At 62.7% G+C, this 16,684-nt stretch overlaps 7 protein-coding genes across 7 annotated transcripts; 4 read left to right on the forward strand and 3 right to left on the reverse strand.

Moving 5' to 3' along the window:
* Nucleotides 1–897: 897 nt before the first annotated feature.
* LOC62_03G004399 (uncharacterized protein) lies at nucleotides 898–2,301 on the forward strand (the record flags this gene model as incomplete). Its single annotated transcript, XM_062770921.1, has 1 exon — nucleotides 898–2,301. The coding sequence occupies one exon, from the start codon at nucleotides 898–900 to the stop codon at nucleotides 2,299–2,301; it is 1,404 nt and encodes a 467-aa protein (XP_062626905.1).
* Nucleotides 2,302–2,373: 72 nt separating this feature from the next.
* acyP (Acylphosphatase) lies at nucleotides 2,374–3,169 on the reverse strand. The gene is made up of 5 exons (XM_062770922.1): nucleotides 3,030–3,169; nucleotides 2,926–2,941; nucleotides 2,819–2,850; nucleotides 2,667–2,762; nucleotides 2,374–2,591 (listed from the first exon to the last, which is right to left on the reverse strand). The coding sequence occupies exons 1-5, from the start codon at nucleotides 3,065–3,067 to the stop codon at nucleotides 2,441–2,443; spliced, it is 333 nt and encodes a 110-aa protein (XP_062626906.1). The 5' UTR covers nucleotides 3,068–3,169; the 3' UTR covers nucleotides 2,374–2,440.
* Nucleotides 3,170–3,612: 443 nt separating this feature from the next.
* LOC62_03G004401 (uncharacterized protein) lies at nucleotides 3,613–5,364 on the forward strand (the record flags this gene model as incomplete). Its single annotated transcript, XM_062770923.1, has 5 exons — nucleotides 3,613–3,903; nucleotides 3,943–4,143; nucleotides 4,187–4,264; nucleotides 4,346–4,839; nucleotides 4,932–5,364. The coding sequence occupies 5 exons, from the start codon at nucleotides 3,613–3,615 to the stop codon at nucleotides 5,362–5,364; spliced, it is 1,497 nt and encodes a 498-aa protein (XP_062626907.1).
* A 207-nt stretch (nucleotides 5,365–5,571) lies between these two features.
* Nucleotides 5,572–7,723, reverse strand: puf6 (Pumilio y domain family member 6; the record flags this gene model as incomplete). Its single annotated transcript, XM_062770924.1, has 3 exons — nucleotides 5,572–6,643; nucleotides 6,697–7,106; nucleotides 7,151–7,723. The coding sequence occupies 3 exons, from the start codon at nucleotides 7,721–7,723 to the stop codon at nucleotides 5,572–5,574; spliced, it is 2,055 nt and encodes a 684-aa protein (XP_062626908.1).
* Nucleotides 7,724–8,654: 931 nt separating this feature from the next.
* ppk4 (Serine/threonine-protein kinase ppk4) lies at nucleotides 8,655–12,417 on the forward strand. The gene is made up of 4 exons (XM_062770925.1): nucleotides 8,655–9,417; nucleotides 9,460–9,963; nucleotides 10,018–12,109; nucleotides 12,185–12,417. The coding sequence occupies exons 1-4, from the start codon at nucleotides 8,933–8,935 to the stop codon at nucleotides 12,359–12,361; spliced, it is 3,258 nt and encodes a 1,085-aa protein (XP_062626909.1). The 5' UTR covers nucleotides 8,655–8,932; the 3' UTR covers nucleotides 12,362–12,417.
* Nucleotides 12,418–12,590: 173 nt separating this feature from the next.
* cyp15 (Peptidyl-prolyl cis-trans isomerase cyp15) lies at nucleotides 12,591–14,956 on the forward strand. The gene is made up of 6 exons (XM_062770926.1): nucleotides 12,591–12,697; nucleotides 12,739–12,919; nucleotides 13,091–13,481; nucleotides 13,540–14,014; nucleotides 14,051–14,532; nucleotides 14,591–14,956. Exons 1-6 carry the CDS (start codon nucleotides 12,598–12,600, stop codon nucleotides 14,906–14,908), a joined length of 1,947 nt encoding a protein of 648 aa, XP_062626910.1. The 5' UTR covers nucleotides 12,591–12,597; the 3' UTR covers nucleotides 14,909–14,956.
* A 228-nt stretch (nucleotides 14,957–15,184) lies between these two features.
* Nucleotides 15,185–16,362, reverse strand: Rpl28 (60S ribosomal protein L28). Its single transcript, XM_062770927.1, has 3 exons — nucleotides 16,249–16,362; nucleotides 15,673–15,909; nucleotides 15,185–15,452 (listed from the first exon to the last, which is right to left on the reverse strand). Exons 1-3 carry the CDS (start codon nucleotides 16,336–16,338, stop codon nucleotides 15,321–15,323), a joined length of 459 nt encoding a protein of 152 aa, XP_062626911.1. The 5' UTR covers nucleotides 16,339–16,362; the 3' UTR covers nucleotides 15,185–15,320.
* Nucleotides 16,363–16,684: the final 322 nt, after the last annotated feature.

Raw genomic sequence — 16,684 nt, forward strand, 5'->3', positions numbered from 1 at the left:
AAGGAGCAGCATTCAGGGTGTGACATGGCACCACTGGCTGGCTGGCTGGCTGCTGGCGAGACTGGTTTATGACTGCTGCTGCGACGTGCAGTGCACCATGGCAGGCCTGGACCCGCGACAACATGACCTGGCACGCGCACACTCGCTTAGTCGTATAGTCGATCTGACTGGCACTGGCACTTGCTTGGCTGTTGACAGCAGCAGTACTTACAATGAATCGCAGCAACACGAGACGGGAGCAGCGGGGCGCCGGGCGTGGCGGACAACGCACGCACGCACTGCCGCTCTCGACAGGTCGGCTGGTTAATTGCGCGCGGTGGCTTCATTGTGCAAGCAACCGAGTGCGCGTACAGCAGGAGCGCGTACAGTGCAATCAGTGAGCCAGCAGTCGCTGAGCGTGCCGGGATAGCCGGCACATCGTCATGCCGCCTCCCCCATCGCATCCTCCGATGTGCCCCTGGCGGAGAGCACAGCGGCAGCGGATACGAACAGACGGCGACCCACGTTCCTTAACCTGCATAAGGATATTCGCTACTATGTATGAGGTCAGGTGGCTCGTGGCTGCTGCTGCTGCCCAAGGTTATGGCTGCTGATGGCTGATGCTCGTCGTCGTCGTCATTGTCTGCCTGCCTGCCTGCCTGCCTGCCTGCCGCCGCGCCTGCTGCTTGTCGCTTTAAGCACTCAGGACAATCCGGGCCATTCCTAAACGAAATGTCTTGGCTCCCAGCGCTCGGAACGGGTGGCGGCCACGTGCTAATCAGGGCCCATAAATATACTATGTCAGTCAACAACAACGATCTTGAGATTGTCTGCGTCCATGATGCTGCTACTTATTTGGTTCGTGTCCATCCATCATCCACAACGGGCAGCACGACGACACCCCACCCCTTGGCCGCCATGTCGCACCCCGACGCCGCCGAGGCGAACAATGACCACCTCCCGCCCAACCTGTCCAACCTGGGGTCGCTGTTCCCCACGAACGCCGAGTTCCTCCCCGAGCACGCCGACGCACTGCTCGAGAGCGCGATCGAGGCGGCGCCGCCCGACGAGCCAGCTCCCGCTCCAGCTCCAGTAATCGAGCCCGAGATTCACGACGCAGTGCCAGAGCTAGGCGTCGACCTGGATCCCGAGCTCGACAAGGACGCCGAGGCCGAGGCAGACGACACGCCGCGCCGCCCGCGCAAGGTCGACCCCTCCGCGCTCGAGGTCACCTCGTCCGCGCTGCGGGCCGAGAACGAGCGCCTGAGGAGAATTATCCTCGCGATGGAGGGCGGGGCAGTCGTTGACAGCCTCGAAGGCGACCTGCTGCCACAGCATACCCTGCGCGAGCTCGCCTCCGCTGCCGTCAGCGAAGCTGAGCTCGCGAGTTTCGGCTTCGAGAGCCTCCAGCAGCACTTGGACCAACAGAGACCCGAGGACGCTGTGGCGGCGGTCGAGGCCGCCGCGCAGCAGGCCGCGCAGAACTTTGCGCTCGCCCCCGCTACTGAGGCTGCCGCCTCGCCCGCCGACTTTCTATATGGCCTCACTGCGCGCGTCGCGCCCTCTCGAACTCCCGCCTTTCCAGCAGACTACGAGTCGGACCCGTTCAAGGTTGCGGCTGCGGCGCTGCACGCCGAGATTGAAGCCACGCGCGCCGCGATCGCCGAGCAGGAGGCGCAGATTGCGGCGTGCAAGGCTGGTTCTGCGCCGCCGCCTGCCGACAGCGCCAATGTGCCGGGCGACCTTGCACGGACGATCGCCGCCGTCGACTCGGACCGGCGCAAAACCGCCGTGCTGCGCGACATTGCTTCCCGACTCCAGGCGAGCAGGGACGACATCCAGCGCGAGATTGTCGACCGCAAGGCCGAGCTCGCGCTGCTGGCGCTGGACGACGCGGACGCCGAGGACGCAGAGGATGCGCAGCGCGGCGCGCTCGTCGAGGTACGCTCGTACGTCGAGGGCCTGATCAAGATGTACAAGGAGACGGGGACGCTTCCGCCCGCGCCGCTGCCACCACTGTCGCTGCTTGTCCGCGCGGAGGCGCTACAGCCCCCGCCGTCGAGCCTGCCGAAGAAGCGCGGCCGCCCCGCGCGCGCAACGCAGAAGGCGTCCGTGGTCCCCATGGCGCTGGCGCACCTCGTGCCCGACCCCGAGGCGGTGCGTGACCGCGAGCAGAACACGCCTATCCGCCGCAAGGGCGTCAAGCGCAACAAGGTCGAGCTGGAGCGCGAGAAGCAGCGCGAGGAGGAGGAGGGGGAGATGTTGCGGAGCCTGGCGGGGATCGGGGTCTGGGCGAGAGAGGGGTACGTCAACGAGGTGTAGACGCGAGCGCAGCGAGGGGCCTGCACTACAATGCATACATCAGAGCAAATTCGACGTACTTTTGGCGAGCGGCGCGGAATTGACAACGATCTAACATGCATCACCTCGATCGATCTGGCACACCGCATGACGACACCCGCTACCCCCTCCATCGCCGGATCTCAAACTGCCTGTCGCCACTCCCCTCGCCCATAGCCTCAGCGATCTGCGCCTCGCTCGGCTGGGCGACCTTGACGACATCGACGTGCGCGACCTGCGCGTACTTGGGGCCGCGGTGGAGGTATTTTGTGCTGCGATGAGCCGGTGCGCTCCTTCCGTTGCCAAGGTCGCGATGGCGGACTAACGACTCGCGCCACGCCACTCACAACTGCGCGATCTCGTCCTTGTCCCCGACGGCGACGCCCTCGACGCTCTCGTCGGGGTGATTATGGCACCATCCGCGTAATCCGAGGCTCAGTGCCCTGGGGGGTGAAGGGTGAGCTGTACATCGCCAGCGTGCACGACGCGACGGGCTTACTCGCGCTGCGTGTAGTACCGGAAGCTGACGCCCTGTGTGTGGGGTGGTGAGTGAGGCGTGAGGCACTGTGGGAGTCGCGTGGGCTTGGGTGCCACTCTTGCACTAACCTGCACGACGCCGGTTCTGCGGCATTGGGGTCAGTAATCTGCCCCGACATGCCGGGTGCCGGCCGGGCGTGCGCGTGCGCGTGCGCGTGTGTCGCTGTACCTACACCTTGAACGTGATGAGCTCCATCGTGTCGTGGGGCATAGCTCGCGGGGCTCGTGTGCCCCGGCTGGCTCCGCGTTGTGTGCGACCTCCTCCGTAGTAGCAGGCAGTTCCGCCGGTGGTGGGGGCAGTGGGCGCCGTGACTTTGGAGCTACTTGTAATAGAATGGGCCATGGGACTCCGGCACGCTTGTTCCGTGCCACTGTTCCCTTTGATCCAACCGCTCTGCCCGATTTATGCCGGGCAATTAGCTCGCCGTGTTGTTGCGAATTTGATCCCGTCGCAGGCAAGGCAAGGTGCCAGTGCCCGGTTGTAGTGCTACTCGACGGTCCGAGTCGACTTGTTGAGCCCGAAAAGGGCAGGTTGCGTGGGCCGGCACCAGGCAGCCAGCCAGCAGCCAGGCAGGCAGGACACGGGCAGCCGGGTGGCTACAGCCTGTTCTACTCACGCTACACCGGTCCGCCGAAGCACCACCACCACTCACCACAACACGATTCCACTCGACACGACCTTCCTCGACTTCCACTTCAACATTGCACTTCATCCTCGCACCACTCGCCCCCCTCCCTCCCCTCCCCCGCACCACCATGCGCCCACCCGCAACCATCACACGGCTGAGGCCAAGGCAGCCCACGCCTCCCACCGCACTGCAGCTCGCCACTACGACTAGCCTCGCACCACCACCGGCGCCATCAAGGCAGACACAGACACGCTCGTTCTCGCGCCTCTTCCCACCAACCCCCGTCGACCCACGGCGCCGCGCAGCGTCCACCTCGGCGTCAAACACGGACTGGCTCGCATGGCTCAAGAAGGCCGGCCCGCTCTCCGTGCTCTCGGGCGACGAGACGCCCCGCCGCGCGCTCATCCTCCCCGGTCTTGTGAGTCGCTGCAAGCTGGACCTAAGCTAACAGCCGCAGGGGAGCTACCCACACACACCGCAGGCAGCGACCCCGTCCTCGATCGCTGTCTGGGAGCAGGCCTCGGAGGCCCTCCTCAACCCCGACGCCACGATCGGGTACTGGACTGAAGGCATGGAGGAGTTTGCAGGCATGCTCCAGGGTGGCGGCGGCCACGGCATGCGCGGCTGGCTCCGTGGATGGGTCGAGGGCCGGTCTCTGGTGAGTTGGCGAATGCGAGACGGAGCACAGCTAACTTGCCCAGGACGAGCTCATGGCCCGCGCCGACGTCACGGCAGCGTTCATCCTCTCGTCTTCGATCGCCATCCTCGCTTCCGAACAGGTATGTGGCGTGACTGGGCGGCCGCCGCCGCCGCACCGCCGCTGGCAGCTCGATACATACAATAGCTGACACTTTTTGCAGGAGCGCTCGGGCTCGTCGTCTCTTCTGCCAAGGGGAACCGGCTACCTCGCCGGCCACGGGTTCGTCGGCACGCTCACGGCTCTGGTCGCGAGCGGCCGCCTGGACCTCACAACCGGTGTGCGGCTCGCACGCATGTATGCGAGTCTGCCCGCGGCTCCGGCCTCGCTGCCAAACCAGCGGCACTCGACCACGGTGCTCTCGGCCAGGCACTACCACTCGCTCTCTTCTCCCTCGCAGAGCGTGCCGTTTGAGGACCCGTTCGGAGAGTGGGGCGACGTGCAGCGCCGGAAACGCGCAATGCAGCTCATCCTCGACGAGGTCCACGCCCTCCAGCACGAGTGGGAGGTTGAGGGCCAGGGCGACTGGGCCGAAGCCGCCGTCATCAACAGCTCGAAAGTGCTCAGCGTGACGGGCACCTCGATGGCCGTCGAGCAGCTCATCGACCGACTCCAGTCGCTCACCCTCGCCAACCCGGTCATGGAAGTCAAGATGCCGTGAGTACACACACGAGCCGCTCGGCCCAGGCCTCGAGCAGCAGAGACGCGCTCAAACATGTGTCAACGCCCGTGCTAACCCCTTTGCGCAGATGCCCATACCACACCCGGCTCATGCTGCACGCCGTGCCAAAGTTTGCCGACACGCTCCAGCGCTGCATCTTCTCGCACGCAAAGGAAGGCGACCCGGTCATTCTCGACCCGATCACGACGCGCAACATTTGCGGATCACCCGAGGGCGCGCTCCTCTCGCACCTCACAAACCAGCTTCGCTGGCACAAGACGCTCACGCGCATCTACTCGCAGCCCTCGCCCCCCGTCGACCAGTTCCTGACTGTCGGCCGCGGCGCAAAGGGCCTCGGCGTCATGCTCCGCGGCGAGCTCAAGAAGCGCCCCGCTGGCGCGCCCGCCATCTCGGTCGACGAGTATGGCGTGCAGGAGGCGCAGAGGGCCGAGGAGGGCGCCTCGAGCCGCAGCGCAAACACCCGACCGGTGCGTCCAGTTCGCATCCCGGCTCGACTGTAACCTTGACGCGCGGCAGAACCACAAGCACTAAACACACCCGCCGGCCCCGCAAGCCAGCCCAACAAGCCCAAGCTCAACCCCAACCCCAACCTCAGCCCCACACATTTACACACTTTGTCACACTAGTCACCACGAGCATGCATTGTTGTACAGTACGATTTTACGAACAGAACGATCAGACCCTATGTAGCACCCACTACTAATCTATTAGAGCGCGGCTAGGCGCTCAGAGAGGACATTGGCGCCCTTCATCTCGCTGCTGGCGATGGCCTCGCGGGCGTCGGCGCCAGAGAGCACAGCCTTGGCGTCGTTCCACACCGGCGTCTTCTTGAGCGCCTCGATCATCTCGACGGCGACAAACGGCGCAACAGCAGCGACCTTGATGGCGTTGGTGGCGCCGCCGGCCTCGTCGGACGTGATGGCCTTCCAGAAGGCCTCAGCGAACGCAGGGGAGAGCTTGTCGTCGACGACGTCGATGCTCTTGGTGGCCGTGTTGAAGTGGCCGCCGGAAAGCAGCGTCTTGTACGTCCGTGTCGCGTGCGCCAGCTCGATGGGGTGCGAGCCGTCGCCTGACAGCGGCACGCGGAGGGGCTCAACCAGCGCGGCGATCGCGTCGCCCTTGTCGCCCGTGCTGTAGACCATGATCTCCTGCACGACGAGCCCGGCTCCCGGGTCGCGCACGAGCTCCTCGGCCTTGTCGGCGACGAGCTTGAGCAGGCCGGGGGAAGCGTGTGCGACCAGCTCCTTGCGGCGCACGGCGGGGTCCTTCTTGCTCGTGCCCGCCTCGCGGGCGGCAGCGGCGCTCGCGGCAAGCTCCTTGAGCGTCGAGGGAAGGTAGTGGCGCGAGGCAGTAGGCGTGAGCGCGTACAGGATCGCCCGGCGGCCGTTCTTGTCCCCCGTCAGGCTGGACGCCTGCTCGACAATGTCGCCGACAAACGCCTTGCCCATGAGCTTGGTGTCGTCGACCACGTCAAAGGCCGTGAAGAGCACAAGCTGCGCGTCGGCGTCCTTGCTCATCGCTTCAATGTGCTTGCGCAGCTGCTGCAGAATCGATTTACGGTCCTTTGCGCTGCCGCGCACAAGCAGCTCGCGGACGACGGCAGATCCGTCCTTGGTGTGCACGATCTCGGGGAGCGACTCGAGCGACGCAGCGAGCAGCTCGTGCATCTTCTTGTCTGCGGCCTCGGGCTCCAGGAAGCGGTAGATGCAGGTCAGGTACTCGGACACGAGGCGGTGGAAGATGGACTGGGCGAGGGCCGTCTTCTGGGTGTTGTTGAAGCTGCCGAGTCAGCTCGGCCACGCCACGCTCACACCCCCCTTACGACCACTTACATGTCAAGGACAGTCTTCTCCACGCCGTCGAGGACACGCTCGCGGCCCGTCTCCGACGTGGCCTCGAGCGCGCCCTCGAGACCAGCAACGTCAATCTCGGCCTTCTTGCCCGCGCCGTCAAACAGCGCCACCTCGCGCGGGTAGAAGCCGCGGACGAGCAGCCTGCGCTCCTTGGGCGAAGCGTACAGGTCGTAAAAGTCCGAGATGGGCGAGATGGCGTGCGCGTGGAAGATGAGCGACGTAATGTTCTTGGTGATGTGCGGGATGAGCTTGGGGCGGATCGTGGGGCAGTACCGGATAAGCTTGGACATGAGGAACTTGGAGTACTTTGACTCCATCATCTCGCGCCACTGCGACTCGAGCTCGAGGGCCACGCCGAGGCGCTCCTCCTTGCCGCCGTACTTGACGATCTGGGGAAAGTTAGCTGGGGTACGCACGCAGTAGAGCAACTTACGGTCTGGAGCACGCGACCACCCTTGTGTCCACGCGAGATCTCGGCCACGCGGCCCTTGACGGCCTGCCACAGCTCCTTGATGGCGGCGTTGCGCTCGTCCTTGGGCGTGTCGGAGCGGCGGGCCGTCTCCCACAGGGGGAGCAGGGTGTCCTGCAGCAGGGGGTGAGAGGGGAGGAGCGACGTCCGGTGGGGCTGCGCGGCGTGCAGCGCCGCACGCTCAGCCTTGGTCATCTTGCCCTTCTTCTCGACCTCGCCTGCGCCAGCCTCGGGGGCAGCACCCTCGTCGTACTCGTCGTCGTCCTGCTCGTCGACCGACATTTCGTCGTCGTCGTCCTCGCCACCGCCCTGCGTCACTGGCCGCTTGCGCTTCTGCACCGGCTGCTGCTGCTCGGCAGGCGCCTTGTCCTTGCCCTTGAAGTTGCTGGGCTTGGCCTTGTGGTCCCATCTGGGCTTGTTGTTGGGCTTGCCGCCGTCCGACTTGCCCTTGAAGTTGGCCGACTTTGCCGACTTGAACTTTGGCCCGCTGCTGGGGGCCGAGTCGGCTGAGCGCTTTGTTCCTCGCGTCGTCGACATGGTGGTGGTGTGGGTGTGCTTGGTGTTGACGACTGCAAGGTGCGGCTCGTATGGTTGCTTGTGGTGGTCGTCTATGGTCGCGAAATCTTGAAGACAGAGGTGGAGAATGGATGCATGTCCGCGTCAGAATTTTACAAGTGTATTTTTCGTCACTGGGCTTGACTCGGTCTCGTGTGCAAGAGTCAAAGTCAATTGTGCTATTGATAAGGCCACTGGTTGTGTGAAGTACCTTTGTCGCGCTCCCTGCGCACACAGCTGCCTGAGCCGTCTGTCGCCTGCCCACAGTTTGCCCAGTCGTCTGCCCAGCTGCCCAGGTCGCTCTCCAATACCCCACACGCCGGTGGCTTGTGTGAATCAACCATCAATAGTCGGGCTGGCTCAGTGGCGCAAAAGCATGGCGGCAGCGGCGGTGAACTGAACAGTGCAGCAGCAGCACCGCGCAGTGCCTGGGGCGGTGGGCCAGAGAAGTCGTACAAAGATGCCCGCCCAGTGCGCGAACCCCGCGAAAAAGGTTAATTTGCTCCATCGTCGCCCGCGATTACAAAAGATGTAAACAGGAATGTCAAAAGTGCATTAGTGTATTAGGCCAACAGCCGGGCGAGGACGAGGGCTAAAAGTGAAAAAGTCAAAAGGTGCCTTGCCGTAATAGAAGCAAGTAGGTGTGTGTGTCTGATGGGCTGCTGGCTGCCGGGCAGCAGCACTGCGCGCCTCTGTCCTTGCGCCATGCACAAACCCATCCATCCCTGTGTCGGCGGCCAGGCATCCAAACGCAACCCGCTCAGCCCAGCCCAGCCCAGCCCGGCAAACGCCCAGCCCACGATCCCTCCCCTTGTGCCCCTTTCCCCTTGTCTAAGCACACCCACCCACCGTCCTCCTCCTCCCTCCTACAGTCCCATCCCACATTCTCGCTTTCACATTAACCATCCTTCCTTCGTCCTTTTCACGCGCGCGCGCATATCTTTTGACTTTTCACTCTTCTCTCCCAACAACACACACACACGACTCTGCTCGACGCGCGCTTCGGCGCTACTACTTACGCCCCTCCCACCCCCCAACCAACACCCAACTTATCCACAAGTCTTCGACGTTGACGCCGGCACACCGAGCGATGAGCGCGCAGCGCTTGCACCGCCGCCGCCGTCTTCTACCTTAGTTGCAACACGACCCGTCTTTTGACTACCCGACTCTTAAACCCCCCTTCACCTCGCCATGCACATCACCTTCCTTACGACCCTTCTCCTCGCCTCTGTCCTCTTGCTGCTTGCATGCGCGACCCTCGCAGACCCATCCCCAGGCCCAGACCCAGCGCCTTTTGCTCTCGGCTTCCCTAGCCTCTCAGGCCGGTCTGTGCGGAGTAGCAGCGGCAGCGGAAAGCCGGCGGCGGCGGCCACCGACCTCCCGCTCCTTGCCCAGGCAGAGGAGCACTTTGAGGTCGAGGTCCTGCCGTTTGTGCTCGTGTCGAGCATTGACGGTGCACTCCATGCCGTGGCCCGTGACTCTGGCACTGTGCTCTGGACCTTGCGCGATGGTGTCGAGCCTCTGGTCGGAGGAGGCACCTACGGCGACCGCAAAGGCGCCGAAGAGTACATTGTCGAGCCTTTAAGCGGCAACCTGTACGCCTTTGACGACGAGGCCACTCCAAAACAGGGACAGGCCCCCAAGCTTCGCAAGCTTCCTATCACTGTGGAGCAGATGTAGGTCGCAAGTTGCCGACATGGTCGCTCACCAACCCACAGCCTGCAGAACACTCCTTACTTTGTTCCCAGCAGCACTACCCGTACAACAATTACTGGCTCCAAGCACACTTCGCTGTTGACGCTCGACTTGCGCACCGGCCAGCAGCTCGAATGCTTCTCGTCTGAAAAAGCGCTCGAGAGTATGTCGGGCAGCAACGCGATTTGCGAAAATGATCTCCTTGACGACCTCGAGGGGAATGGTCGTCGGAGTCGCGACACGCTCTTTGTGGGGCGCACCGATTACCGCCTCACCATCCGGACGCATCCTACACAGACGGAAGATGGTGAAGCGTTGTCGGTACCTCCACCGGCCAAATCGGTCGGCGTCCAGGACCTCAAGTACTCGACCTACACTCCCAACAGTTTCGACCGCACTCTGGCCGACTACTGGGCCCGGACTGGTGGCGCGAATCTCACTCGCGTAGAGCTTGGATACGACGGCATGATCATGGGTCTCGAGAAGAGCAAGGGTAGCAAGTGGAATCGCTACCTCGATGCTGTGGGGTAGGTCACGAGACTTGGCAGACACAATAGGGCGGCCGCTAACTTTATCATCAGCGTCGCAGTCTATGACATTGTCTTTCCGATTTCGCCAGGCGGCGCCAACCCGATCATTCTTCCACAGCCCCCTGTCGACTTGGCGACATTGGTCCCCGCTGGTGGTCAGCCTGGTGGCCACGCGAGCGAGCTCAACAAGCCGCCTTCGGCATACATTGCCAGCATTCCCATGCGCAAGGCTCTCCCAGCCCCCGACTCCAGTCATTCGGACAAGTCTGATCCAAACGTGTCCAAGCCAGAGGACTCGCCTGCTCGCTCACTCTTGTTCGCGCAGTCCTCGTCAGCATACCCAATCATCGCTCTCATTCACGTTCCGCCGCGCCCAGCGAGCAGTCCTGTGAACGCCTCGTTCCTCCTCTCTGAAGATGACCCCGAGCGTAGGAGTCAGAGGCAGCTTCCGCCGTTACTTGACCCTCCGCCCAAGGAGGACAACTCGGTTACCACTGCCCCTGACGAGTACGACGACGAGTCACCTGTGCACGTCAAGAAGGGCTGGCTGTGGTTCTTCTGCACGGTTGTTGGTGCACTCGCAGTATTCGGAGTCACCGTCTTCCGCCTCAGCAAGCCCAAGCCACAGATTGTTGTGGACCTGACCGAGAAGACTGAGCGCACCCCGCTCCTGGTCAAGGACGTGACTGCTGTGGTGGATGAAAAGTCGGCTACCGCTCCGACTGTTCGCTTCGATACACCACCAGGCGACGACGGCGAGCCTGGGACGCCACCAAAGAAGAAGAACACTCGGCGCCGTGTTCGTGGAAGGAAAAAGGGTGGTCGCCGTGGTTCGGTTGGCCCTCAAGACGAGCCCAACGGGGACAATGACGACGATGACCGGGACGACAGCGGTTCTCCTTCCGAGGAGAAGAAGATGGACGAGAAGCCGCTCCCCGATCTGCCACGGACATCTTCGTCGACACAGCTCCCCGACGACCAGGAGCGCCTTGCTGTGTCCGACACGGTCATCGGCTTTGGCTCGCACGGCACCGTTGTTCTCAAGGGTACCTGGGGTGGCCGCCCTGTCGCCGTCAAGCGACTGCTTTCCGACTTTGTTCGCTTAGCGAGCCAAGAGGTCAAGCTTCTCCAGGCTAGTGACGACCACCCGAACGTTATCCGATACTACTGCCAGGAGCGAAGAGACAACTTCCTTTACATTGCCCTCGACCTGTGCCAGGCCTCCCTGGCCGACCTGATCGAGACTCCTGATCGACACTTGGAGCTGGCTTCGGCTCTCGACAGGAAGCAGGCGCTGCATCAGATCACTGGTGGTCTGAAGCACCTTCACGCCATGAAGATTATCCACCGTGATATCAAGCCTCAAAACGTTCTCGTGTCGAGGGCAAACAACGGCCAGCTTAAAATGCTGGTTTCAGATTTCGGTCTTGCTCGTCGACTTGAGCAGGGCCAGTCGTCGTTTGCGCCCACTGCAAACAACCTCGCTGGGTCACTTGGCTGGCGTGCGCCCGAGTGCATCCGCGGCCAGGTCAAGCTCAACGAGGGCTTTGACCCCGTGCTTTCGTGCTCGTCATCTGGTAGCGCGGCCTCATCATCCGGCTCGTTTGCCGACCTCACTGCCCTGGTGGAGGAGGACGGCGAGAAGCGGGGACCGTCGCGTCGCCTCACGAAGGCTGTAGACTTGTTCGCCCTGGGATGCCTGTACTTCTGGGTCCTCATGGGCGGCGAGCACCCCTTCGGCGAGACGTACAACCGCGAGTCGAACATTGTCAAGGGCGATGCCGTCAACATGGACCACCTGTCCGTGTTAGGCGAGGAGGGCGTCGAGGCCCAGGCGCTGATTGGCGACTTGCTTTCGATGGAGCCTGATGAGCGCCCTGGCACCGCCGACTGCCTGATCCATCCGTTCTTCTGGACGCCCGCCAAGCGCCTGAGCTTCCTCTGCGACGCGTCGGACCGCTTCGAGATCATGGAGACGGATCCGCCCGAGAAGACTCTGGAAATGCTCGAAGAGGACGCCCAGGCCGTCGTCGGCAAGGACTGGTACTCTCGGATGGACAAGGTGTTCACTAGCAGCCTTGGAAAGTACCGCAAGTACAAGGGGAACACTGTGCGGGATTTGCTGCGCGCAATGCGGAATAAAGTGAGTAGGCGCAGCGCCGCGCCGAAGGCGAGGCGGTGACTGGCGATCATATCACGCACCCACTGACACACGCAGAAACACCACTACCAAGATCTTGAGCCCAGTGCACAAAGACACTTTGGCACGTTACCAGCTGGCTTCTTGCACTACTTTACGTTCAAGTTCCCGCGCCTGTTCCTGCACGTCTATGGCGTGGTGCGCAACAGCCGGCTGCGACACGAGTCAATGTTTGTGGATTACTTTAAGGAGTAGACTGGGAAAATGTTGTATTTGTAGGAAGTATAGCATGCATGTTAGCAGTAATCTAGCGAGCACACGAGCGAAGCGAGTGTGCGAGGGTGACGGAGGCTGAAGGGATAGTAGAGGTCGAAGAGGTCGTCGATACATGGTGGCGATTGATGATGGATGGTGTCAAACACGTGACCTGACCACACGACAACTAGGAACTCGATTTCGAGCCGCAACTCGTCAACATCCACACCAGCACCATGTCGGAAGAATCAGCCCTGGGCAAGCGCGCGCGCAGCGCGTCAGAGGACGAAGTGGGGCCCGCGGTGCCCGTTGACGATGATTCAGACGACGAGATTGGTGCGTTGTGTGCGTGTAGGCGGCGAGCTGACGATCGACAGGCCCGATGCCGGACGCTGGCGGCGACGAAGGGGAGAACGGCGGTGCCGCTGGGGGAAAGAGGAAGAAGCGCCGCGCTGTCCTCCCCCATGAACGGCTGTACCTCGAGCACTTGCCACAGGCCGACTGGTACTACAAGAGCTTTATGCACCGCGACAATGTCAACTATGTCGTTGTGACGAGGTGAGTTGGCGTGTGGGTTGGGTTGGGGGTTGGGGTGTGTCGCGCGACGATGTGGGAGAGGGGGTTGGTCGTCGATCGCGATGTTGCTGGTTGTCTGCTCTACCTTGTCCTCAACCGGCACCCCCCCCCCCCCTCTCCCCCTTCTCCCCGCGCCAGCCTAACACCTCCCAGAACAAACTTCATCATCACCACCTCGGTCGACGGACACCTCAAGCTGTGGAAGAAGCAAGAACAAGGCATCGAGTTCGTCAAGCACTACCGCACGTCGCTCAAGGCGATCGTCGGGGTGAGCGCGAGCGAGGACGGCGCCCTGTTCGCGAGCATCAGCGCGAATGGCGAGGGGCGCGTGTTCGACGTGGTGAATTTCGACATGATCAACATCCTCAAGTTTGGGTTCACGCCCAAGGCTTGTTGCTGGGTCCATGCGCCTGGTGCTGGGCAGCCTCTGCTCGCTGTGAGCGACGTCAGCTCGCCTACGATTCGGATATACGACGGGCGTGGTGACTCGACACCGCTGTTCACGCTCGACAAGGTGCACCGCGCGCCTGTGCACCTCATGGTCGTGAGTGCTACTGCTGCCAGCCTGTGACACGGATTGGACGGCGCTGACACCTCCTCAGTACTCGCCCAAGTTTGACGTCGTCATCTCGGCAGACGAGGCAGGCTTCGTCGAGTACTGGCAGCCCAGCGAGCCATGGGGCGTGCCCTCCCTCCCCGGCATGTGGCAGTTCAAGTCGTCGACCGACCTGTTCCACTTCAAGAAGACCAAGACCATCCTCTCGACGCTGACCTTCTCGCCGTCCAACTCGCACTTTGCGGCCATTGCGCTCCCCTCGCGCGCGGTGCACATCTTCAACACGCTCACCGGCAAGCTGACCCGCACGTACGACGAGAGCCTGACTGCCATCTCGGAGATGCAGCAGGCCGGCACGGCCGTGTTCAAGCTCGACGATATGGACTTTGGCCGCCGACTTGCGACCGAGCGCGAGCTCGACCGCGACGAGAGCGGTCCGGGCGGCGCGCTGCGCACGCAGAACGCGGTGTGGGATGAGAGCGGCAACTTTGTGCTCTACCCCACGTTGCTGGGCATCAAGGGTGGGTGGGGCAAGGCAGGGACGAGCTGACGTCCAGTCGTGAACACGGTTACAAACCAGGTCGCCCGCGTCATTGGCAAGGACGAGACGCTGCGCTTCCTCAACCTGAGCCTGTTCCAGGGAGCGCCGAGTAAGAAGGGCATCCAGACGGTCGCGATGGCAGCCAGTTCAAACCCTCTGCTACAGGAGCAGGCAGTCCGCGACCCGACGCTCTTCGCGACGGCGTACAAGAAGCCCCGGTTCTACATGTTCGGCCGGGACAAGGGCGAGGACGTCAAGGGCGGCGACCGCGACGTGTTCAACGAGCGCCCGACGCACGAGGAGCGCACCGTCGCGCTGTCCGAGGCCGCGCCCGCCAAGGCGGCACTGCCGACCGCCGCGACGATCCACACGTCCATGGGCGATATCCACCTCAAGCTCTTCCCGCATATTGCGCCCAAGACGGTCGAGAACTTTGCGACGCACGCGCGGAACGGGTATTACAACAACGTCATCTTCCACCGCATCATCAAGAAGTTTGTGAGTAGCGAGGGCTCTGGGCCGGACAAGACAAGACACAACCGCTGACCCCCGCCAGATGCTGCAAGGAGGCGACCCGACGGGCACGGGCAGCGGCGGCGAGTCGATCTGGGGCGGCGAGTTCGAGGACGAGTTCTCGCCGCTCGCGAAACACGACAGGCCGTACACGCTGTCGTCGGCCAACGCGGGGCCAAACACGAACGGGTCGCAGTTCTTCATCACGACGGTGGCGACGCCACATCTGGATAACAAGCATAGCGTGTTTGGCCGCGCTGTTGGCGGGCTGGAGGTGATCCACGCGATTGAGAATGTCAAGACGGATAAGGGCGACCGGCCGTTTGACGAGGTCAAGATGATGTCGATTACGCTCGAGTAGGCGTGAGTGGAGTCGGAGTAGAAATGTAGAGACTATGCAGGGTGTGGGTGTTGGTTTGGAGGCGGTGGTGCGTGGTGCCGAGGCGGTGATGTGGCTCATCACGTCCTCTGTCTGGCACGCCAACGCAGCCCATCCAGTGAAGCGTGCATGCTCACATCTGCTCTGCAGAGCATGCTCTGGACGCGACGAGCATAGCACCTCCATGACGCGTCCCTCGGCCTCATTTGGCTCCAATCTCCGCGCCCCATCTCCTCCCTTGCTCTCCCCTGCCTTCACTTGTTCAATGCGGAGGATGTGGCATGAAACATCTCAACTACCAAAAACGTCCTCCCAGGCGCGGACAGGCCGGGCAGCGCACCTAGTCCAGCGCCCAATGCCTCTCGTACAACACCGTCGTCTCAACTAAATGCGCTTAGTCGACCTCGATGGCGTTCTCCTCGGCAACAACGGCCTTCTTGCCACGGGTCTTGATGGGGAAGTCCTTGGGGGGGTTGACCGAGCGGCGGGCGGCGCGCGAGAGGGCCGAGGCGCGGGCGACGGCGGCCTGAGGTAGTGTCAGTAGGTTGTCCAGCCACACACAAAACGCGGGGGCTGGGATGTGCCGAGGGAGGGACCGCCCGTGACGCTCGACGCGCCGCAGGACTCGAAGGGTCCCCATGCCCGGAGTTGCTCTGGCAAGCCTAATACGCTCGGCCCTTCATAAGGATAGTCCGGGGAGTTCTAGAGCGGCTGCGGGGGTGTAGACAGGGAGGGCCAACACTTACGGGGCGGAGGTCGGCACGGAAGCCCTTCGAGGCGGTCTCAACGGCGGCAATCTTGTTGGCGCGGCGGGGGCCAGTCGAGCGGCGGAGGGTGGTCGACTTCTGGGTCGAGGCGACCTTGCGGCCGTCGGCGGTGATCTTGGTCACCTTGATGGCGCCCTCGGGGGTGGCCGAGATGTCGATGACCTTGTTGTTGGCAAGGCCCGAGTACTTGCCCGAGTGGAGGTTGACAAGGTTGCCCTGGGAAAGTGTTAGTGGGTGTCTGGGTTTGTGATGGGTGGTCTACGCCGGGCCGTGGTCGTCGTCGTCGTCGTCGGTGCTGTCGCTGCCGCCCAGCGCGTGGTCGTCACGGTCGTCTGTCGGTCCTCGATCCAGTCCAGCCAACCCTCAGGCCTCTTTCCCGCCCAACATACGCTCCACTGAGCTCCTCCAGCTCATCCCTTCCAATGCCATGCCCATTCCCTCCCCTCCGAATCATTTCCTTCCTTCTCGCTATCGGCGGTCGGATCGAGGCTTGACGAATTCGACGTGACGACTTGAACCGGCGCAGACACACCCAAATTTCCTTCAATTCCTCACCTTCTCAGCCGAGAAGACGGGGCCGTTGACGGCCTTGCGCTGGAACGAGTTCCACTTGCGGACGAGGAGCCACTGGAGGTCGGCGGACATTTTTGATCTAGTTGTTGAGGGTTGCTGGGCAGTGCTGGTGACGACGAGGATGTCAACGGCGAGCGAGCAGGCAGCAGGCGGGTGCTCGGGCGGGCGGGCGGTCGGTCTGGCAGGCAGGCTGGGCTGGCAGAGGGGAGGAGGCCAGCAAGCTGGGTGCTACCTCTCGAACTGACAAGGAAGTCCACGTCATTTGATTTGAGCTGTCGGATTTAAGAGCTAAGCGAAATTTACGGCACTGTTTGGCGGTGACGTCATTTCCGACGATGGCATTCAACCTTCGTGTGTGCATCAAACGGAGCACAAGAGAGGAGACAGAACTGCTGAGATATTGAGATATTGCTCAGAA

This window comes from Vanrija pseudolonga, chromosome 3, assembly GCF_020906515.1.
Source record: "Vanrija pseudolonga chromosome 3, complete sequence".
In the NCBI taxonomy this organism is placed as follows: domain Eukaryota; kingdom Fungi; phylum Basidiomycota; class Tremellomycetes; order Trichosporonales; family Trichosporonaceae; genus Vanrija; species Vanrija pseudolonga.